Source organism: Manis pentadactyla, chromosome 1 (assembly GCF_030020395.1).
Source record: "Manis pentadactyla isolate mManPen7 chromosome 1, mManPen7.hap1, whole genome shotgun sequence".
Classification (NCBI taxonomy): Eukaryota; Metazoa; Chordata; class Mammalia; order Pholidota; family Manidae; genus Manis; species Manis pentadactyla.
The window spans coordinates 165,682,833-165,707,073 of record NC_080019.1 but is presented as its reverse complement, the minus strand read 5'-3'; the positions used below and the strand labels follow the sequence as shown (position 1 = coordinate 165,707,073).

Sequence of the window (24,241 nt, the reverse complement as noted above, 5' to 3'; positions counted from 1 at the left end):
CATTCTAGTCCCATTCTATTTTTTATTCACCTTTCAAAGTGACATATATTATTATCTATATATTAACAGGAATTATATATAATATAAATATTAATTTTGTTCCTTAAAAGCTATTTTAGGAGGCTTAAACCTTTGCCAGGTTTTATATGAGGTGCTGATAGACTATTAAATCTGATATTGGGTATTTGTGGTATGGACAGATTTAATCTTTTCATGGGCTTTCTTTAGGCTTATTTCTTTCTTGATTTTCCATATTTATTTTCATGTAATGTCCCTCACAGATTCTCTGGTGGCAAAAGTTTTGTGTAAGGAATTGTGGGGTCCCTCCATGTTATCCCTAGTGAGATAGCCCTCTCTGTATTTCCTTCCTAAAAGGCACTGTAGCTCTAGTGGCTACATCAGAACAAATTAAAAGCTGGGAATGGCTATATTTGACTAAAGTAGGGGCACTTAAAAGGTATTAAAAAGTGAATAAATACTCTATCCACCTGTCCATCCAGGCCCCAATAAACTAGAAATGAACACTAAAGTATTATTTATAAGAATGCCTGACTATAATTCATGGTCAGTTATTTTTCTTCATTTCTTTTGTAACAAATAGAAAAAAAGAGTACTGCATTTTAATCATGTGGGTAGGCTTGCAGTTGCTTTAACTACTTTATCCCAATGTATCTAAGAAGCACAGAGGAGAACTGGAGAGGAATTGGTGTCATGTCATTGGTTTGATCATATTCTGTTCAGTGTTCTTATCAGTAACTTGAATAAATAATACACATGTTTAAATTCATAGTTGACCCTGAATTAAGAGGAATATCTTATATTAGGCATAACAGAAACAAGATGTGAAAAAGTTGAAATCTGAAAGATAAATGTAATATAGATAACGCATAGACCTGAATTAAGATTAAAAGATCTATTGTGTAACTATAGACTTGACATGAATTACATGGAAAAAAAAGATCATGAATGTCTTAATTGATCCCAAGCTTAGTATAAGCTGATAGTGTGACAAAAATGCTAAAAATGTTTATGGAAGTTAGTGAGCAGAAAAAGATGGTGATAACCAATGAACTATATCCTGCTTGTACCATGTCTGGAGGGCAAAGTTCAAGGTAGAGATGCTTTAGGAGAGACATGGATTTACTAGCTCATAGGAACTTAACTTCTGGCAGAGGGTCAGTGATGTAATTGATAATCATTCCATGGATGAGAAAAAATTTAGGGCCTGCATGAAAATGTGAAAGGTTGTCATATGATAGTTAGAAATCCAGAAGGCAGAACTCTGATAGTTGGACAGAAGTAGAAGATAGTTGGAGCCAGTTCAACATCAGAGCATTAGGCTGTTATTTCTAGGAAGAGACACACAGATTATTTTTTCCCACTGCTGTTTAGTATAAGGACATTGAGAGGAGTTGTGTAGCAGAGAGCTGTCACAGCAGCCTCACCGTCACCTTTGAATCAGTGTTTCCATGACTGGAATGATTTGGAAAACTGCATCAGCTCAGTGTTGCTCAGGATACAGCTGGGCTCTCCTGAGCTGTCTGTCTTTGCTGGGTGTACCTAGCACCTGCTCCTCTAAGCATGGGTTTTTCCACCATCAAATTCAAAGCTTTCCTATTGGACATAGTTTAGGGGCAAGACACATCAGAGGAGTTTGGTTGCTCACATAACTTCTTTTGGTTGAACACCAGTCAGTTTCTGGTCCAGTTAGGAAATTTAATGTCCAGAATACTAAATTAGTGTGTCTGTGATGGCAAATTTAGTTTCTGCAGACACACATGGCACAAGATATGGCAATTCAGAGAATGCCACGAGTATGGCATCAGATTAATGAAGGTCATGCTCCTTAGCAGTGGAAGGCACTCCCACACAAGACAAGGATGAACTTGCCCCTGGAAGAGTCTAGATTATAGAAAGAATTATTACTTTTTGAAGAATTCCAGGTAGATGATCTCTAAGGTCTCTTTTAACTTCAAGATTTCATAAGTCTATAGTTCCTGGAGCCTTAAGTATTATTTATCTATATAATACAGACCAGTTAATATATGGCTATGTTACTTTCTTTTAGGCAGCAGACATGACTGATTTTCTTTGGCTTTGAATTCTTTAGCTTTAGTGGAGAAATAGCTCTCACATTTATACAGACATTAAATCATTGTACATTAGGATTAAAGATATAAAATAGTCACTTTTGAAAGCTCTTTAAGGGAGACAGAGCCAAAGTGTCTGTCTGAGGATCTTCATTCTTCATGAATGCTGCTTTGCTTTAGACCATAACACTGAAAAGGGCCCAGATGGCATGGTGTTGGAGTCCCCTTGCTTTCAGAGGAGCAGCATGGCTCTTCTTAAGCTTTTCAGGGACACTAAGTTTATGGCCTACTGTTGAATACTCTGCAGTACTCTGCTTCTAGGATAGACATTTCATTTTTTTAGGGATGCTCCCCACCTCCCCCATCCCACCCACTTAAAAAGACCCATAATGCGTGATCAAAACCGAAAGTTTCTGTGATGACTGCCCTTGCACTATTCACCATGTAAGAACTTATTCACTATGTAAGAATTTGTTCACCATGTAAGAACTTGTTCATTATGCTTCAGAAGATTGGAGACTGTTGAGAATTAGGCATGGGGTTGATTAATGATTGTGCATTGAGTCCCCTATACAGAATTTTATTGTTGTTAACAACCATATGATCAATAAATATGAGAGATGCCCTCTCAAAAAAAAAAAGACCCATAATGTTTGAAAACTATCTCTTTTCTAAACTGTGCTTTCTTCTGTATACCTTCATGAATCTGTACAACACTAAATTATTTAATCTTTCAATATAGATAGTACTTGAAAGAAAAATTTGGATCAGCCGAACCTGGATCTGAGTTCTGATTTTGTTACTGGTGTGAACCCTCGGCACTTACTTAAGCCTAACATTTCTCCACTGTGCATTGGGAATTCCTCTGCCACTTAAGGTTGTGTTGAAGATAAAATAAAAGTGTTTTATTTTAAATATAAAAATGCTCAGTATAGTTCCAGGCATGTTTGTAAATAAACAGTAGTTGTTACTTTGCCAGTGAATAGTAAGACGTGGATAGAATGCCCACCTAGTGCGAGGCAATCTTATAGGCATTCAGGATTCAGGACAAGCAACAGTGGAAAATTCCTGCCCTTACAAAGCTTCCATTCTGGTGAGGAAAAAGACAAAAAGTAGAAAAAAAGGTAATAAAATAATGGGTAATTCTAAGTGCTATGGAAAAAGAAAAACAAAGTAGGGCAACAAATAGAGACTTATGAGAAAGTGAGTGGATGACTATTTTAGGTAGGAAACCAAGGAGGAAATTACTTTTAAGTAAATAACTCTTGAGCAGAGAGCTGAATAAACTGAGAGAGTGAATATATTTTCTATCCCTGCATAGCACACTACCGTAAAATTTAGTAGCTTAATAATAAAAGTAGCATTTATTGATAAAGAAGATGTGATACATATACACAGTGGAATATTGTTCAGTCACTAAAAAAAAGATATTCTGACATTTGCAACAATGTGGATGGATCTAGAGGGTATTTTACTCAGTGAAATAATGCCGGTGGAGAATGAAAAATACCATATGAATTCACTTATTTGAAATATAAAAACAAAGCAAAATGAACAAAATAGCAGTAGACTCATAGACACTGAGAAGTTATTAGTGGTTACCATGGGGGGAGAGGTTGGAGTGGGAGAGATGGGAAGGGCGAGAAGGATAAAGGAGCACAAAAATTCTCAATCATAATATAAGTTGGCCACAGGGATGGTAGTACAGCATGGAGATTATAGCCAATGATTCTGTAACATCTTCCTGTGTTGACAGATAGTAACCGCACCAGTGGGGGTGAGGATTTAATAATATGAGTAACTGTTGAACCACCATGTTGTATATTTGAAACCAATATAAGATTGCATATCAATGGTATTTAAATAAAAAAATAGCCATTTGTTATCTTTTTAGTTTCTGTAGGTCAGTAATTTGAGAGGGCTCTGTTGGGTGGTTTGTCTTGGGATTTCTCATGAAGTTGCTGAGAGATTTTGGTTGGGGTTGCTGATAGCTTGATGGGAGCTAGAGGACACACTTCCAGGGTGGCCAACTGAGATGGCTGGCAGGTTCACCTTTGCAAAGGCCACTGCACAGGCCTACCTGAGTGTTTTAATGGCACAGGGACTAGATTTCACCAGACTGAGCAATTCAGGAGAACAAAGTAGAAACTGCAAACTTTCAGAACCTAGCCTTAACACTCGCATACCATCACTTCTACCATATTCTTTTGGTCACATAGGTTAGCCTGGATTGAGTGTGGGAGAACACTATACAAAAGCATGACTACTAGGAGATAATAACCATTAGAAGACAGGATGGAGGGTGGATACCAGACTGCATAGTGCAAGAATTTTATGGGAAGATCTTTCCAGGAAGAGAGGAGAGTAAGTGTAAGGGCAGAGTGAAAAGCTAGCTAGAGCACAGTGATTGGGAAATGATGTGGTAGAAGGGGGTAGATCCCATAGGGCCTTGAGCAACATGGCAAGAGGAAGTGGTTGTGTTGAGAATGTAAAGCCTATTGAGAGAAGTGATGTTATTGGATTGATGTTTTTAAAATACTGTTCTAGCTTCTGAGTAGAGAATTGATTTCATGGAACAAGAAGGGAAGAGGGATATTAGGTAGGACATCATTACTGTGTCTTGGGTGAGAAATCATTGAGGCTGGAGCTAGAGTGGTAGTGGTGGAAGTGATGAGAAGCATTCAGATTATAGACACACTACCAAGATGGAGCCAGCAAGGCTCGCTGATGGATTAGATGTGGGGCAGAGAGAAAATGGGGGGTCATGGATGTCTTAAGTGTTTTCCCTGAGTAAACTTAGGGATGATAGGGGAGGCACAGGTGTGGGGGTTAGGAGTAATGGTGAATGGAGTTCTCTCCACTCATTCTGGACATACTTAGTTTGAGAGGTCTATTTGACATCCAAGTCTAGCTATCAACATTATACTAACCAGAAAATTCTTGGTCATGCCTCATTATACATTTTAATGAATAATTAAGGACTATAACAATTCTACAGTATGACTGTACTAGGTGAGCTCTCAATTTAGAAAATAAAATATCATGTGAACTATATTTGCAGTATAGTTATTCATAACTGTGGGCTAATTTTTCTGCATAAGTAAAAGTTCAAAACTGTAGTTTTATTTGTAGTTTGTTTTTTCAACTTAAAAATTTTAAATATTATAGTTTATATTGGCCAAAATGTTTTAGACAAATTTTATAAATGTTATATTTATGTATTTAATATTTTATAAATATTAAATGCCAGTGAAAGTTCAGATTTCTGCAGGTGGTTCTGATCAAAACAGTCACTCAAAATGTATTATGCTACACTCATTACTTCTGTAGCATGGAATTTAAGTATTACACAAAAGTTTTTCATATTTTTATTTCTCTTGAAGGAGTGGAGTTGTTTTTCTCTGAAAATAGTAAAATTAATAAATCAAGTAATATACAGTTAAATATTGGAAAAAAATGAAATAACTAAAAGTCTCCTTTACTACTTGTCATTTACTCTGCTCTGTCAATCCATAATCTCCCCAAAGAGGAACCTCTGCTAAGAGTTTAATAAATTCTCTTCCAGATTGTCTTCTGCACAGTCACACACACACACACACACCACACGCACATATATAGAGTTCTTTTTTAAAACAAAAATATATGAAACTTGCTCTTTTGATTAATAAATTATCTTTGGAGATCTTTCCCTGTCATTGTTAAACATATTGTATAGTAACTTATGGTTTATTTAACTGTTTCTTTGTTGATGTATATTTAGGATTTTTAGAGTGCTTATTGTTGCAATGCTAAACTGGACATCACTGAACATATGTATATTTATGCTAATATGCAATTATTTCTTATAGAACAGATTATAGAAACACATTTCTGAGTCAGAAGATAGGTATACCATTCATTTTAATGGGTGCTGTTAATTTGTCCACCCAGAACTAGATACCAATTCATTTTTACACCAAGTGCCCTTTTTTCTGGTTCTAAATCCATACTTGCTATTAACAGTATTTTCTTTTTTTTCATTTCTACCATTCTAAGGAGCAAAACTTTTATATTGTTTTCATATCCAGTTTCCTCAGTACTTATCATTGACCTTATTTTTCTTTTTTTAATTCTTCTAGAAAGAAAGATTCAATAAATTGTTTTATGTAGAAAGTGAAGACAAGTAAAATATCTTAATGCAATTTCATTAATGGAAAAGAGTTGGAGGTAGAAGGTAGTGTGTGGGGAAGAGTGGCCTAATATAATATGGTGAAACAAGGCAGAATTTAGAGAGAAGGCAAACAAAGTGTGGAGGTGGGGGCTGCCGTCTAGGGTTGTAGGCAGAAGTAAAGTCAATGCAAGGTTTGGAAAGTGGGTTTGGAAAAAGATGATCTAACAACTGAGGAACTGGAGGCCCTGTCTTAGAGGGGACACCGGTCCCTTGCCCTCACTGGCAAGAACTGAGAAGCAGGCAGAACTGGATGGGTTCTCTCCCTTGTTCTCCAGGGGCTGCATTACTCTGGCTCTCAAAGGCATTTTTATCTGCAAGAGTCCACAACATTCAAAGTGTCAGGCTGATGTAGGTTCCAGATTATGGATGGAGATTGGATCAAAAATTCTTTCTGTTATGAGATTGGGTAGACTCATTACACTGGATTTATAAAAATGCATGTATTTCTTAGCTTTCTATACTCTTTATGAAGAATTGTAAAATTAAAATTGTAAGAATATACAGTTCACCTGGAACCAGGTTATCTCAATGAAGCAGACTACAAAGAGAGCACATTTTTGGTCTTTGTTGTTTAAAAGTAAAACTAAAACAATGTCTGTAGAAATGCTTGAGAAGTTTAAGTCATATCATCTTTGAAGGATTACTTCATTGTTCAAGCAGTTTCTCTTTGATTTTGAAAAAAAATCATTTGTTTTAAAATGCATGATTACAACTAGGTTAATTATGTCATTAGTATGTGATTTTTTTTTTAAATGGTAATTCCAGGATATAGATACCAATAATTTTCTACTTTAAAACTTAGGTCTTACTGTTCTCTAAATGTTATGGAGATTAATTGGAGTTAAATCTAGGTTATGCCTTAATGAATAATGTTCATTGTAAAAGAAAATCAAGGGAACAAACTGAGAATTATTTTACCTTAGATTTTATGGGTATTCCTTTCCCATGGTTAACTGTATAACCTTACTGGAAAATGAATATTGGTTAGCAGTAGAGATACAAAGTTAGTTATTAGAGCTTGAATTATTCATTAAACCATTGAAATAGATGAATATAGGATAACATTGGATTATTTTTTAACATTAGTCCTTTTCATGTAGGTAACTGGGCAAACTTCTGTAAATACTTCAGATTCTAAAAAGAGAAGAAATTTATACAGCTACTCATTTCGCTTACTCATTCCCAGTGTATTATCCCCTTAAAACACAGATTTAGGGAGTAAATACTTAATATGTGTTATTATTATCTATTATCTAGTATTATGAAAACATATTATAGATAATAACAACCGGTATAAAGTACTTACCCCAAACCAACATTGTTTTAAGCTCCTTAGCTATAGTGACACCTTTAATTCTCCTAAGAACCTTCTGGATAGATACCATTGTTATCATCCTCATTTATACTTAAGCAATGAGAATAACGGAAAATGAAGTAATCTGCTTAGTCTTACTACTAGTAATGGATGCATGTAGGCTTTTAACCCAGGCAGATGAGCTTCAGGCAGTCAAACTCTTAACATGCTTAATCACGAAGGTGGTCTGTCTTAAGTGTATCTGTACTGCTTCTGTAGAGACAATGGACGAGAGTCTTAAACAACCTATAAATGGACTCCAAGCTAACAAACATTTAAATTATGTGTGACCTGTTTGTATAGTGAATACTTTGCATTACCTCATATAGCACTTAAAAGTCAACATATAAAGGCATTCTAAATCAGTTATCATTTAGCCATTGTTATTAGCATAGATTCCAGGGTTTGGCAGACCTCTTCTGTTAAGGGCCTGATAATGAATATCTGGTCACATTCTGTATCTTGCATATACTTATTTTTTCCTTTACATATATTTTTACAAGCCTTTACAAATGAAACAAAAAAAAAACCATTCTCAGGTGCTAGGCTGTATCAAAAACAAGCTTCTGGCCCAGTTTGGTTCATGGACTGTATTTTGCCTGTCCCTTGCATAGGCTCATTGAGGACCATAGATTAGACTCTCCTCTCTGCCTGAGCAAATGCCTCTTTTTATGTATCTTAAGACATTTTGCCTTCCAGAGATGATCTACACGTCTCCACCTGCCTCTCACTGAAAGTTTGATACCTTTTCTAAACACTGACGGTATCAGAAAATGGTGAGCTCCTGAGTCTATAGGGGTATGAGGCAGAAGTTATAGAATAAAATTTACAGAGCTCTGAGTAGTCTCAAACCAAATATTGTTCTGGAATTCTGCTCTCCATGATGCTTTAAACAAGCATTTAAAATCCTGGGTTCCAGGAGTCCTCTATAGCAGACATACATAGTTTCAGTTGTATTCAGAGAACCTCTGGTCTATAGAGCTTTTCTCACCTATACTTTGCTCACTTTGAGTTATGTATATTTTTGTTCTAGAGTGTCTTTGCTGTCACTAAAACAACCTTGAAAACAGGCTTCTTGTGCAATAAAGTAGAATATGTGTTTTAGTAGTTTCAAATGATAATGATGTATGTTTGTGAGCATTTCAGTTAGAGATAATTGTTTGGGGACTGGGAGAAGCAGTTTATCCAGTCAGTGATGATCTGGGTAAAAGGGTGGTGTATATTAACCAGAAACTTTGAAAATGGAGCAGCTGCATAGAAATTTATCTTTTTAAGAAAATTTTCCTGTTTTATATGTTTAAGTGAACATTGTGTGAGCAGAGATTTTATCTTTCTTCTGAAGTTCCCTTATAAAAGCAAAATCACTGAGTATTAAAAGGTAAGAAATTTCTTCTTAGGTTTAAAGATTGCTAATTTTTCAGCTGGATGCATCTTATATCATGAATCTTTCTTAATAATTATGTATATCTGGAGTAGATGGTCTTCCTAAAGAGTATTCTCAAATTATGTACTTTAAAATGATAATCTAACTTGATTATGTTCTTTCTTTTTTCTTTTCAGAAAGTATCTGTATGTCACATCTTCTTTTAAAGGAGCATTTAAGAATGAAGTTAAAAAGGCAGAAGAAGAAGTAAAGATTGGTATGTAATTACCTATGGCCTACGTCATATTGTTCATTCATTTAGCAAATACGAATTGTGCACTTATTCTATGACATACACTGTTCTAGGCATTGTAGGAATAACTGCAGTTAATCAAATGTAGTTCTTGCCTCTAAAGAACTTCATAATACATTGTTTACATCTCTGGTTTTTTAAAATTATGATGTTATCTTTTTATAATATATATTATAATTTTTTATTATTTATTTTTATTCTAAGTACACAGTTGGAATGAGATTGATATGTATTAGAAACCCTGGTTCTCATGATGCTGAGTTAGATCATTTTAGAGACTAGTGTTGCATTCATGTGAAGAAGGATTCACTTAAATGATTCCACACTCTCTTCTCCACCAGCAAGGACAAAGCCACCCATTCCAGTGACCAGGAGTGAGGAGTAGCCCCATAAACATATTTCATAGATTTTAGAGCGTTTCAGTCAGCCATTCAGTCATGATTTTTGAGTGTATGTATATATTTATGCCCTATAAGCTGTCATGCCTAAGAGGAAGCCTAGGATGGCCACCCTGATTTGGAATGCCTAATAGCTATGGAAGGAATATAGGAGATTCTGAGATTATTATCTGTAAGCTGTTCTCACTGGTCATGATGCTCTCTCCCTGTATACATAATGTACACCTAATATTGCTTGAAAGAATTTCATTGTGCTATAATTGCTTTGCTTCTAGCTGAATTTGTATTGAAAGAAGCACAAATCACAGTAAACCAGCCTAATACAACTTCCTTGTCCTCTCCTGCCAAGGTAATAATATATCTATATATGATATATAGAGTAAACTTCTCAAATAGCAAACAGTGTCATTTTCTATTTCCTCTACATAATTGTCTCTTATCATTTACCTCTGAAGCTTTTAAACACAGACACACTCAGAAGATTAAGCTGATTTTAACACAGGTAAACAGAACAGATTAATGCAAAGAAAGGAGAGAAAATTCAGCAAGTGGGAGGAAGGCTGAGACTGAGAGCAAAGATGGGGTGAATCCAGAACAGTGGGAAGAGCATCAGAGCTCATTTCTTTAAAATGAAAGTAATATGAGAAAAGTAGAAAATAATGAAAAGCCAGCAGAAAAACTAGCCTATCAAATCTCCTTGAAAATATCTTTTCAAATTATTGCTCCCTATGGGCCTAAATAAATGGGGAGAACAAGAAGACAACTAATAAGCCATCTTTCTTTCTAGTGCTAGGAATTATGTACTGTAATTATGAATATTAATAACAGTGCTTCTAGCTTACAAAGCTCTTTCCTTATGAGTATCTCTACACAGTTCATAAACATTCTCTGTAATCCTTGCATTATGCCCATGAATAAGATAAGTTATAGAGTACTATTATTATTAATTTTATTGCATGGCAACTAAGAGGAAAAGAATGTTGCTGAAGAACATGTAAGTTTGCTAACTTTTCCCAAAAATACAGCACAAAACTTTCTACCATGATGAATCAGTAAGAGACATATTCATTTGCTTGCATACAGAGGGATAAAAAGGTATACGGAGAAAAACAAGCTTCACTTCACTTTTCCTTCACCTCTTCCACAGACTCAGTATAATCCTTTCCATGATCTGCCTTAAAATTTTTAAGGGCCAGGGCTGTGTCTGATAAAGAGCTCTGAACAGGGGATGAAGTCAAAGAGTAGCATATGATAATGCCCCAAAGCTATCTGTGGCTTTCCCCAAATTCTCTTACTTTTTTCTTTTTGTTTGTTTGTTTGTTTGTTTGTTTTTGAGAGGGCATCTCTCATATTTATTGATCAAATGGTTGTTAACAACAATAAAATTCTGTATAGGGGACTCAATGCACAGACATTAATCAACCCCATGCCTATTTCTCAACAGTCTCCAATCTTCTGAAGCATAATGAACAAGTTCTTACATGGTGAACAAGTTCTTACATAGTGAATAAGTTCTTACATGGTGAACTGTTTGTTTGTTTTTAAGTTAAAAGAAGAACTCTGTTTTTGTTATCGATTTTTAAAGAAAAGTTTAAGTTTTTTTTTTAAGTATGTGCTTAAGAAATCAATTTCCTTGGCTTTATGTATTTGAGAGACAAGAGAAACAGAGTCTTTCTAATGGGTCACGACCTTGCTTTCTTCTTGCCTTAACCCATTACCTCTTGCTGCCTCTCTGCTCTGTGCTCTGACTATACACGGACAGGAAGGGCGGAGAAGGCTTTGACCAGTTGGCTTTGTTGCTCTGATGCATGCTAGTTTCTTCAGCTCAGAGACGAGAGCAAAACAGATGACCTCCACTTTTGACCTCTTAAATTCCTCTAGGCTGTTGAGTAGTTAATTTGGAAGTGGAATACTTACCAATCATTTACTACTTTCTTTTATTTTAAAGTTGGTGAAAACTGTGTTCAGTCAGTGGTGTACTATCAAATGAGATACCCATCTTTCAGATCAGGTGGATGGAGCACATTAGTAGTCTATTATTATTTGTGAAACAATAATAATGTATTTTTTCTTTCTGCCTGGTTAGAGGAAGCATGCTAGAGTAGGGTAGTTAATAAGCCAATATATTACATGAAAAGAAGTGATAAGAGGGACAGATAGGCACTGGTACTGAGGCACTCAAAAGGGAGGAAGCTAAGGATGGGATCTCCCATAAAGGGAAACATTGGGGAATATTAGGGTATCTGGGACTTGATAGAAAGGAGATCTTTTTTGGGGGTACTGACAAAATTTTTTAATAGTAATTTTTTTCCTGAAAGAAGCCTTAGTGGTTGATCATGTGATTCAGAATTTTCTTTCTTCATAGACAAAAGTGAGAGTCTAGGGACATTGAGTGACTTTCCCTGTCTTTCACATTAGTGGGCCTTTTTGTGTGAATTAATTGTGTGAAAGCCACTGCAACACTCCAGGGAGTAATGGCTCTTTCTCTGAAAGGCAGAGAGGTCATCGGAATATGTGCAAAAGGAACTGTAGGCTAGAATTTGGTTGGTCTTCTTACCTCCTGGAACCTAATTGTTTACCAAGTATTTACTGAGTACATACCATGGTAGATGCATTAGGCAGTGTGACCTATCACTGTTACTTTGTAAAACATTTGGGTAATAGGATAGCAAATAATAAGCTCAGTTTTTGTTAATTTAATAATAGCATTGTGTTCTTTCCTGACAATTGTACTTCTCCAGGATATATTACAGAAAGCTATGGAAGATGTAGAAGCAAAGTGTAAGATTCTTAGAGAGAAACAGAGGTAAGATGTAAGATTTTCTGTTTGCCAGAATCCTCCGCACTGTGTTAAAACAAATTCTGATTTATGAGTAGGCAGATTGGGTGGTTACTGTGACAATTTCTCTTTCTCATCCTGTGACATTTTATGAGATGAAGCATAGTATGGTCAAAAACCCCAACCAGCATAATCAGTGTAAAATATTTGAAAATATATTTGCATGTACACATGTTTACATCCTGTGAAAACTTCTGAATACAGAGTGAAAATTTAGTTCTGTGTCTGATTGGATTGAAGAACTGAACTGCCTAGGGGATCAACTGACTTTTCCTGTGTCCCTTGCCATTTAAACTCTGGAGGGTTGGTCCCAACTTCTTCTCTATTCTAGTACTGCTTAAAATTTAAGATAGAAATATTTCAAGTAAATGTATCATTTACATTAAATAAAAAATAGCAAGGCTATATAACAGAATTGTTATTTACATTTGTAAGGTTGACTTGCTGTCTAGCTCAGGTGTTAAGTTAAACCAAAAATAATTGCTATTGTTCAAGTAATGTCAGACTTTGAAAACTGTGATAACTTTGAGAAACAAATTTTTAGCAAAGTGTTACTAGTTTTCGGCATCTTTTTGGTGAACCATGAAGTGCTGTATAATCATAACTTTCCTCAAAACTTAAATTTGAAATGTTAATCATGCATTTATAAAAATAAATATTAAATAAATATCAAGGAAATCTTCATTGAAAAGCAAAGACCTCTTTGAAGTCTTCAGAAAGAAAAGGCTGGTTGATGACCTGTTTATAGTCACGATGATATGCATGCAAGGTGACCAACCTATATTTGATTAATAATGCTGCCAGCTGATGTGAGCTTGTTTTTGTAGCAAACTACTTAAAAAAAAAATTTGGAAGACAGTCAGTAAAGTATGCCACTTAATATCGCAGAGTGATTATGTCATCTTTTATCACTCCTTTTTGGAACCGTTACAAACTCAGTATTCATTTTTGTTGAAGAGGGACATCTAATTACTAAATAGGCATTTTGAGAAAAAGTTCGAATCATATATATTTAACCTTACCTGTACATGCATTTAAAAAATGCATGATATATTAATCCATGTCAGTAACTTACTCAGAAAGTCTGATGTACTATCCACAGAGAAAGACTGCTAGAACTTTATCATTGTCCTTTAATTATATATATATATATATATATATATATATATATATATATAAAATCAATCTAGTAGGTATGTTATGTCAGTTGTAATGACACATGGTCATGAATTTGAAAAGAAAAAGCTGTTTTTGTGGGATGAGGAGCTATAAGATGGGTGGAGGGGAAGAATTACATTTGGCACCATTCTTTGTTGGGAAAGGAAAACAACATTTGTTATTTATTACAGGTTTGTATGTTATATTTAACATTATCTCTTTTAGCCCTCACAGCATTCCGAGTGGCTAGGTAGGTATTATTCTTGCTTTTCAGATAAGACAGAAATTAAAGTGATTTATCCATAGTCAGACAGTTATTCCAAAGACAAGCTTGAATTTGGAGCCAGGTCCATGTTTCTGGTTGTCACATCCAGGTACTTTTCAGAGCTCCAAGCAGCCTCTTGTTACTGTGATTGTTTCTATCATACTCTGCTATGTCTCAATTTCAATTTTTATACTATTAATAGAAAAGTCACATAAAACATAGTGCAGCAGGACAGAGTCAGAAAAATAGGAGCTTACATCTGCTGCCCTTGTAAACTTACTTTATTAACTTTGATTTTAGAAAAAGAAACCTAAAGAATGTCTTTTGTCACATTCTGATCTATGTAGGATATTTGGAGGCCTGAGACCATGCTGAAAGTTAGAGAACACACCCAATGTTAGAAATATCCAAATTTTAAAATAGCCAAATAATCACTTTTTAGAATGCTGCAATGTACATAGTAGACCAGTTCACATTTCACAACTCTTTGGGCATTTTCTAGTTATTATAAATTGAAATTGGCAACTTGCTTTTGGATTGAGGAATGTTTGTGTTTGACTGATACAGTTGTGGGTCATCATGTTTAAGCAAAATACTTGCTATCCAGAGATACTCAGTGTAGGGACTTGGTTTTGCAGAATACCTGGATATTTTATATGTAATTCCTTTGATGTATACCTTCGAGTTAAATTATTAGCAGTTTGTAAACTGTATATTTTATTTAATAAAACCTTTTTTTAAAACTTTTCTAAATATAATGCTAGAGAATTAAGAAAAGCAAGGACACTTTCCCTGTTCTTTGGAGTGAACATAGAAAACCGAAGCCAAGCTGGGATGTTCATTTACAATAATAACCGCTTGATCAAAATGCATGAGAAAGTGGGCCCACAGTTGAAACTGAAGTCCTTGTAAGTATGTTTTTGTTTTCAGAGACATAGGCAGGACAAGGGAGGTTGTACTAAGATTGTGGAGTTAGATGAATGACTAATCATAATGGGAGCAGGTGTCATATCCTCCGTTTACCCTTCCCATCAAGGTGCAGGCATTAATCTGCCTGATTTATAGTATCAGTAGAGCTGCATGCCTGCTCTAAGAAAAAAGCACAGTTCCGGAAATATTTTCAGAGCAGTTCCTGAGCAGTTTGATGTTTTACCATTCCTTGTGTCACCTACTTGGATTAAGTTTTAAATATTTTACCAATTGAAAAATAATACAAGAATAGTAAAGGAATTTTAGAAAAGAAAAGCCCATAGTCTTGTAAAGCAACCCTGTTAAGATTTTGTGCAGCACTATGTGTATGAGTTCTTGCTAGTTACCTGCCTGAGTGTATATTATTAACACTCCAGCCTATTTATATTCCAGAGTAATACATTCTGGTGCGTTTCCAGTGGTCTGAAACTCTACAAGCTGCTTTCATGAATTATGTAGAGTCTTGAGGAAAGACCTAGAAAGTTAGAGTCAGGATAACTGTGACAGGTAGAATGGATCAGAGGACCATATTTCATCTTGCTTTCTCACTTCCAAACAATTAGTAGTTCATTCACTTATTCATTCAGTAAGCACTTACATTGCAGTATCATGGGTCAGGCATTGTACTAAGCTCTAAAGACAAGATGGTGAAGACCTACTGCCCTTTGCTAAGAAGCTTACACTCCAGTGAAAAGACAAATGTATAAATACGTATTTTTTATATTGTGTGGAAACAGCAATAATGATCTTTTAAAACAAAAATTAGTTTACTCTTTTAAAATTCCAGTGCATATAAAAATAGAACTGGTTACCACAGTCATGCAGTGATCTAGCCTCTGCCTGGCTTTGTGACATCTTCTGTCCCTCTCACTGCCTTTCCTTCCCACCCCCAGCTTCCTGTTTCTCAGACACCCTAGACTGGTTCCTGCCTTACAGCCTGGCACTTGCCATTCTCTCTGCCTTGAACCTTCTGTCCTCAGTTCTTACTGCTGGTCCTCCTAGCATGGTACTCAGGTACTGCCTCTAAAGTCCCCTCCACAGGAAAGTCTTCCTGGCCTACCTATTTAAAATTAGCCCCTGCTGTTACCCTCCCTCCACCTTATTACTCTTCACTTATTATAGCATCTGCTTTATTTCTTCATACCACTTAGCACCACCTGAAATGATCTTGTCTCCCTTAATGCCTGACACCTTCAACAGAAGAGAAACTTCATTATCAGGGATGTTGTCTTTCTTGTTCATTACTGTATTCCTAGTTCTTGGGATAGATCTGGATGCTGAGCATGAATGAATGAATGAATGAGTATTAGAGTCAAGCATCAGGTGAAAAAAGAGCATTTTGGAGAGGCAGTAAACCATACTACGGGAAGTTAAGTCATTCCTAGGAGAAATGTTGCCCAGATTTAGATTTATAGAATGAATAGTGAACGGAGAGCAGGGTAGAAGGGGAAGGTGGAAAAAAACATGATAAGCAGCAGCCCCAAATTAGGAAGGCTTGATTTATATGCCATGCTAAGGGCAATGGGGAACCACTGAAAAGCTAGACTCCTAGATGTTCTTTCCCAAAACAGGTTATGACACTGAGTAGAATATCCCAGCTACATATGTCATGAGCTGCTAAATATGTGGAAAAATACCCAAATTTGTTCATCAGGCTAACAGGAAGATTACCTGTTAATTTCTGGGATAACCTGGCCCTTATATTCCCTTGGTGGAATTGACTGAGTACCCTCTGTATCTCTGCAATGATAGGGAGACACCCAGCCTGACAGATGAAATGAAGATAAAGAAAGTGTCTTTTCCAGCCAATATCATTAAGAGGATCATGTCAGTTTTATTGCATCAAGGCATTGTTTGTGGTGTTTAATGCTAAAAGGCCTTCTCTTCCCACCCACCCTGACTCCCTATGTAAGGTTATTGGTTTAGAAAATGAAATATATTAATTCAGTAATGATGTATTAGTAAGAGGTTTTGCATTACAGGACCAAACATACCTGGAATTGCCATAGATTTAACAAAATATAATTATAAGATAACTTGTTAAACTTTGACAGAATCCAGACCAAGTGAATGAATTTTTTTTTAAATTGATTTTAAAAGACCTGGGTATATTTGCTGTTTCTTTTTCCTTAGCTAAATTTCACAAAATTTATGAGTGTATCTGTTCCCCTAGACTTGGTGACGGTGTGGTTGGAATTGTTAATATACCCTTGGAGATCATGGAGCCATCCCATAATAAGCAGGGATTTTTCAATGTCCAAGAATATAATCACCTACTAAAAGTCATGGGACAGTACTTGGTCCAGTACTGTAAGGACACTGGAATCAGTGAGTATTCAATAATCTTAGTAAGAGATGGTCAATGGGGCATCCACCTGTGTGTGCTTTTTTTAAGCTGGAATGATTGTACTGCTTCAGGTAACCAGTAAGCCAAGGCCCTGGTAGAGAGTTCCCACAGTAGGAAAAAAAAAAAAAGAAAATGAGAAGGAAGCCAGTCTCAGATATTTCTCAGAATATTATGTGAAAAATAAAGAAGCAGATAAAAAAACGTCAAGAGGAGGGCAGTCAGAGAGCAGTATGACATGGCAGCCGATCACTGAGGAATGAGGCAGAAGCTTGTTCTAAATAGGCTGAGAAACCCTCAAAGGACACTCTGAGACTCTATCTGATAGTCCCACATAGACCTGAGTAGCTCCTATAGCTTTGTTATTATACCATGCCATAGAATAATCATTGTTGTCCCTGGATAATTGTGGAGATGTCAAACTTTGTTTTGTGTAACTAGCAAGTCTTGAATATGTTAATTCCAGAAAGATTACAATTAAAAATCACTAAAATAAATATGTTTGGAAACTTAAAAAGATAAACTTCAGTTATCTGGAAAATTTGGCTTATTCAGATGACCTCACCCTCTGGAGATACCTGAACAATAAGATGAAGTGCTGTGTATTAATGCAACAAACTTCTTTTAAGCTGTGCAGACATAGGGCTTCACTGATGGAAAGAAATAGACAAGCTACTGTGTATTTGTTTAGTGATTTGCATGAAGTATGTATAATTCATGCATATCAAAAATTATATCTCTACCCTTGAGACAACTTAAAATCTTATTACTCCACTTGAAGTTGTAATTTTAGAATATTTTCTTCTGTAGCCACTCTGCTTGGTCCTAAAATTTTCTCATTCCAGTGAAACAGAAAAGAGTGCAGGAACTCAGGAAAAAAATAAAGGTGGGAATGAGGTGAAGGTACAGGTTTACTGGCAAAGCTGGATTTTCATGTCATGGTGTAAAACCTACTCAGAGTGTGATCTGTGGAGGCATCCTCAGCGTCGCCTGAGAGATTGGTAGAAATGCAGAATCTCAGGCCCCACCCAAGACCTAGTGGATTAAAAGCTGCCTGTTATCAAGATCTCCACATGATTTGTTTGCATGTTAAAGTGGGAGAAAACACTGTTGTGAAGAGTGCATCCATGTAGTTTTTGCTTAGCATAGACATATTTTGTTCACATTTATTTATTTATATATTTTTTATTAAGGTATCGCTGATATACACTCTTATGAAGGTTTCACATGAAAACCATTGTGGTTACTACATTCACCCATATTATCAAGTACCCCCCATACCCCATTGCAGTCACTGTTCATCAGTGCAGTAAGATGCCATAGAGTTACTACTTGTCTTCTCTGTGCTACACTGTCTTCCCTGTGACCCCCCCACCCCCACACCATGTTCACATTTATTTTTGTCTCAGAGACATGTTTGAAGCTATACTAAGCATAGGAATGACTACATTATTTGGCAGGGTTTGCTTAAAGCTGTAGAAAACAAAGGAATATGCTGAGTGAAGTATAAACAAGGAACTGCTGCCTGGTCTCTGAGTGTTAGTGTGACAGGGTACAAAAAGAAAACATTACGCATTTGAAAATTGTGGAACTTCCTCATTCTCCTCATGTTTTCTCTGTAATCCCTCCCTTGTTTTGTTCATCCTTAAAATAAGGAATTAAGTACTCAAGAAGAGTTAGGCATTAAATTTAAAGGTGACCGTAATTGCCTCCACCCAGCCCACACTTACTGAGGACAGCTATAGTCAGTACTGTTTGTGTGGATAGCTCTCCCGAAGTTCCTTTCCTGGTGTGTGGGGCCTCTCTCAGCAACTGTACTCTGAACTCTAGGATGTCACTTGCCAGCCTTCCCCCTCTTTAACTCCATGTCCTTATCTTATCTACCTAATTTTTTTCCGAAGCAGTCTTACTAGATGAGATAAGATTAAAAATAAATGTTATATTTGTATTTTAATTATAACTAGTTAATAACACACAGTTTTCCTAATTCCATAATCGTCTGTGAATTGATTTAAAGCTAGAGTATATTCTCACAAAGAATGTTTCTCTGGAAGGAAAGCAGAGAGTGGAGAATGGATAGTGAGCATGTGTATTTGTTCACATCTCACAACCTCATCCCCAAACTTCATAGTCAAACTGAATCAAGTAATCAAAGTTGAAATTGGTATTCTCTGGTACTGTGCTGATGGTCAAGGTCTTCGCTTATTAATCTCCACAGAAATAATCAAAGTTATGTAATGCTTGACTAATACTCTGAAAGCCAGTATTACAGGACACACAATTTTAATGAAAAGTATTTGGGCAGATATTTTGCCTTATAAATAAAAGATGCAATTTTTGTATTTGCTGCAAATCTGATCTGTTTCTATGAAAAATCAGGCCCTTGTAGAAATCGAATCTGTGGAAAGGGAAATGGAGAGGTAATGACTCTGTGTCATTTATCAAATCTGCATTTACTTTTGGCACAGTTGATTCTAAGAATCTCAGAAATATTTTTCTCTGAGTCTGACCTCACTCAGTCTCCTATGTTTTCTGAAGCTTAGGCATCCTTACAGTAAAATGGAAGTATTAATCATTGGCTTTTTGGAATAGGGAGAGCAGGAGAAGGAAAAGATAGAAACATCAAATGAGATTTGGGTTTGAACAGAGGCAATTAGGTATAAGTTTATGACTAAACTTTTCCAAAATGGATCAGAATACAACTGAAGTGCTAAAATGAAATCTAATGTGTAACAAGAATAACCTTTCCCAGCAGAACTCATAGGGGCTAGGTTGAAATCATTTTAAAAAGTCACCCCCCTGATGCTTCAAGCCCCTCTACCTCACTCACCCCTGCTCTAGGCAAGTGGGCTGCCATTTTAAGCCTGAGCAAGAGTTTCCCATGAAATAAAAATAGCTATTTCTTGAGGTAGTCCATGAATCTCTGCACAACTGTATTGGGGTATACATTTTTTCATATTAATGTCAAATCTATTTCTCATGTGTTCTTTCATTCATTCACCTGTGTTAAGCATGGAGTGTTGTAGGACTAACAAATTATATGTGGTCCACCCTCTCCAGAAATTTGCAGTCTAGCAGAGCTAGCCATTTGATAATTAGAAATAGGATTGGTGCCTAACAATGGGTGCTACGGAGGCCAGTGATCAGAAACTCACTGTCTAGACCAGAGAAGGTCTCCTTTAGAATGTGATATTTCCTGAAGGATAAGGAGGAGTTAGCCATGCCAACTTAATTTTTCCCCTTTAGGGCCATGAAGGACAGGTCTAAAGGCTTTCCAAATGACAGCCCTCCAGATATTTGAAGATTAGCTTTCTGTCTCTCTTCATCTTGTTTTACCCTAACATTTCCAAGTTCTGTTGCTGTTCTTCATTTGACATGGCATTAAATATATTCACCATTTTAACATTATACTTTATAAAAGTATATCATCTAGAAACAAAAATTCCAGATGAAGCCTGAACAGTCTTGAATAAATAGGATCATCATCTCTTCTAAATCATTGTAATTCTATGGATGTGATCTAACATAGTGACTCTCAGTAAGCATATTATTGACCCTCAGTGTCTTTATTACCAATTAAAATTCTTAATAACATTTTTAGTATGTGTTCTTATTAAGCCATGCCTCTCATTTTTTCTTGTGTTTTTGGACCCTAGTATGGAATCATACATTTATTTTTATTATATAATATCACCTTATTATGCCCTTTCTTTCATGTTGTCAGGACCTTTTTTTGGATCTAATGTTGACTCTAAGTAATGTGTTATTTTCCCAGATAAGCTTGGCCAGTACTTTCTCTATAATTTCATTTAAATCCTGTTCAAAAGTTTTAAAATAAAAATCAAACACTTGACCTTCCACCTATGACTTCCACTGAGGTAGAAATGGAACTCCGGGTGAGGACAATTAACCAAATTACACATCTTCCTAATTATCCTAACCTAACACATATTGATTGCCAATATTTGTGTATAATTTTGAAGGTAAGGGATTATATTTTTGGATGAATAGTTCCTTTTAAAAATAGATAATTTTTATGTCTGGTCACTTTGGGCTGCTGTAACAAAATACCATACTGGGTAGCTAATGATAGCATAAATTTTTTTCTTACAGTTCTGGAGGCTGGAAGTTCAAAATCAGAGTGCCAGTATGGTTGAGTTCTGATGATAACCATCTTCCAGTTTGCAAACTGCTTGTATCCTCACATAGTAGCAGGAGAGAGAAATAACTCTCTGGCCTCTTCTTTTTATAAGACTACTAATTCCATCATGAAGATCTCCATTCTTATGGCCTAATTACCTTCCGAAGTCTCCACTTCCAAGTATCAATACATTGGGGATTAAGTTTCAACACCTGAATTTTAGTGGGGGACACAAAACATAACATTCAGTCCATAACATTCTAGTAGCTAATATGGCTAGTTGCTCATAACAAATTTTATTTCCCTTACGATGTACTTCAGTCTCTAAGATCTTAGAAAGTCACTACAGGAAAGATAAATAAAACAAAATAAATACAACATCTGCTAGGGATACGCATTTAGTGAGGAAATCTATTTAAATATTAAAAAGTGAGACAATGAGACACATTTATTTGAAGATGTAGGCTGAGAGACAATTCACCTCTTTTGTAATTCGATTTTTGTAGTTACAGAGTTTGTGTTATTTTACTTTAAAAATATTGTATTTTTAATATTTCATTTTATTTAAAAATTTTTCATTATGGTGTGATGGCTGAATTGTGTTTCCTCTGAATTCATATGTTTTAATTCTAACTCCCAGTACCTCAGAATATGACTGTATTTGGAGATAGGACTTTAAAAGAGGTAATTATGTTCAAATGGTACTGTTGGTTCAGGTGGGCCCTAATCCAGTCTGACTGGTGTTCTGATATGAAGAGGAAATTTGGATCCACAAAGAGACACCAGGGACGGGGGGGCATAGGGAGAAAAACCTGGGAGGGCACAGCAGGAAGGTGGCTGTCCACAAGCCAAGGAGAGAGGCCTCAAGAAAAAAATAGATCTTCTGACGCCTTAATCTTGGACTTGCAGTCTTCAGAACTATGAGAAAATGAACTTCTATTGTGTAAGCTACCCAGTCTGTGGTATTTTTGTTATGGCAGCCATAGAAAACTAATCTATATGGAAAATTACAAAATTAGAAACAAAGAGAAAATTACAGTGAAACTCATAAACCCATCATCCTACCTCAACTATTACCTCAACTTCTGGGCAAACTGGTTTCACCCATACTCCTCCAGAATTAAATTATGAAGGAAATTCCAGACCCTGTATGATTATGTCCAGATGTATTTTACCATGTATTTCTAAAAAGAAAGAACTCTGTTTAAAAATATAACCACAGTACAAATATCTCATGTAAAAAATTATCAGTACTTCCTTAGTATCATAAAATATATGATCTATTGTTATATTTCTATTTATCTCCTGTCATAAAATAATTCATAGACCTTCTCCCCAATCCCCGTATTTCTCTCTGTTGTTTTTCCTTTACACTTTATTTGTAGAAAAACTGGGATGGTTGTTTTGTAGTTTTCATATAATCTACATATTGCTCACTGCATTACTGGGTGTAGTTTCACAGATTATTTCATTGTGTTAATTTTTCTGTGAACTGTTAAAATCTAGCAGCTTGACCGAATTCAGATGTGTCTTTTTTGTCAAGATGCATAATAAGTGATAGCACGTTCTTCCAGTACAAGGCACGTATTATCTGATTCTTTCTCTTTTAATGACATTAACAATTAATGATCAATGCTCAGATCCCTTAAGAGTTCCAAAATCTTATATTCTATCATGTTTCCATTATTTATTATCTCTAATAGTTCTATTAAAAATAAAGCTTTCTTTCACTTACTATTTGGTTACTTATGTTAGTTGCTAATTTTACTGTTTAAGAGAAGCAAGAGTAGAATTCTATACTGCTAAAAAAAACTGCAGTAGATAAAAGCTTGATGTGAGAGGAATTAGAGAGAAAATTAAAACATTAAAAAAAAGGTATAGACCTTTTGCCTAACTGATTTACAAGGCATAAATATATACTCTTTTTAAAATTGTTACTTTGTGCTGGCTCCCAGCAAATAGTAGGATGGTTCAGGAGTTCATTGGATTGACTTTTGTTTTTAAAAATAGTGTTCTTAAATTTTATCCATTCACACTCCTTTCAGCTAGAAATCCAAATTATGATCATTGCAGCACTTATGCTTCCTTTTGTTCCTGACAGTACGTGTATTATTATTATCATGGTAATGATACTTTTTACATCTATAATGAAGTTTCTTGCTAAATATCTCAGAGGATCCCACCTATATTACAAATAAAATACTAAGAAACCTAGCATCCTTGTTCTGTCTGGAGTTAAAGACATCTTTGATTCTTAACAGTTCGATTTTTTTTCCTGCCAGACCAGAAGACTTCAAACCTTTCTCCATTAGCCTGCTTATGTGTAACTTAGTAAAGAATAATAAGTTGTATCTAATGACTCGGTATTAAAAGCAACCCAGAATTAAACATAAGCTGTATTAACAACAAAAAAATATGGATCTTCGGACTTTTGAGAACATTAAGTCAGTTAGCCGGTTTTGTAGAAGTCTGCATAAACCATGAGGACTTTACCCTTTGTCTTCAGTCCCCAGTGCACAGAATGATATAGTTTCAAACCAGGAACTAGGGAGCCCTATGGGACCTCAGGGTACGGCTTGGAATCCTTGGACCTCGCCTACCAAGAATTGTCTAAAATGGCATTAGGTCTCATCCGTACGTATGTTACAGGCTTTCAAATATGTAAAATCACACAGGTGTGATTAAATTCATAGTTTACTTTTTTGTCATCATGCATTTTCTCAGGTTGGGGGTGGTGGTTCTGAAATTACTTTCCACCTTAAGGAGATCCTCACAATAACCACTGATATGGGCCGAG

At 35.7% G+C, this 24,241-nt stretch overlaps 1 protein-coding gene across 1 annotated transcript in view; it reads left to right on the top strand.

The window, feature by feature from the left end:
• Positions 1-24,241, top strand: part of MORC1 (MORC family CW-type zinc finger 1) — a 155,260-nt gene that overhangs the window by 57,255 nt on the left and 73,764 nt on the right. The window contains exons 10-14 of the mRNA XM_057488608.1: positions 9,215-9,294; positions 10,004-10,077; positions 12,470-12,534; positions 14,755-14,898; positions 17,133-17,287. Coding sequence (XP_057344591.1) covers positions 9,215-9,294; positions 10,004-10,077; positions 12,470-12,534; positions 14,755-14,898; positions 17,133-17,287 — 518 coding nt within the window. The remainder of the gene's footprint in view (positions 1-9,214; positions 9,295-10,003; positions 10,078-12,469; positions 12,535-14,754; positions 14,899-17,132; positions 17,288-24,241) is intronic.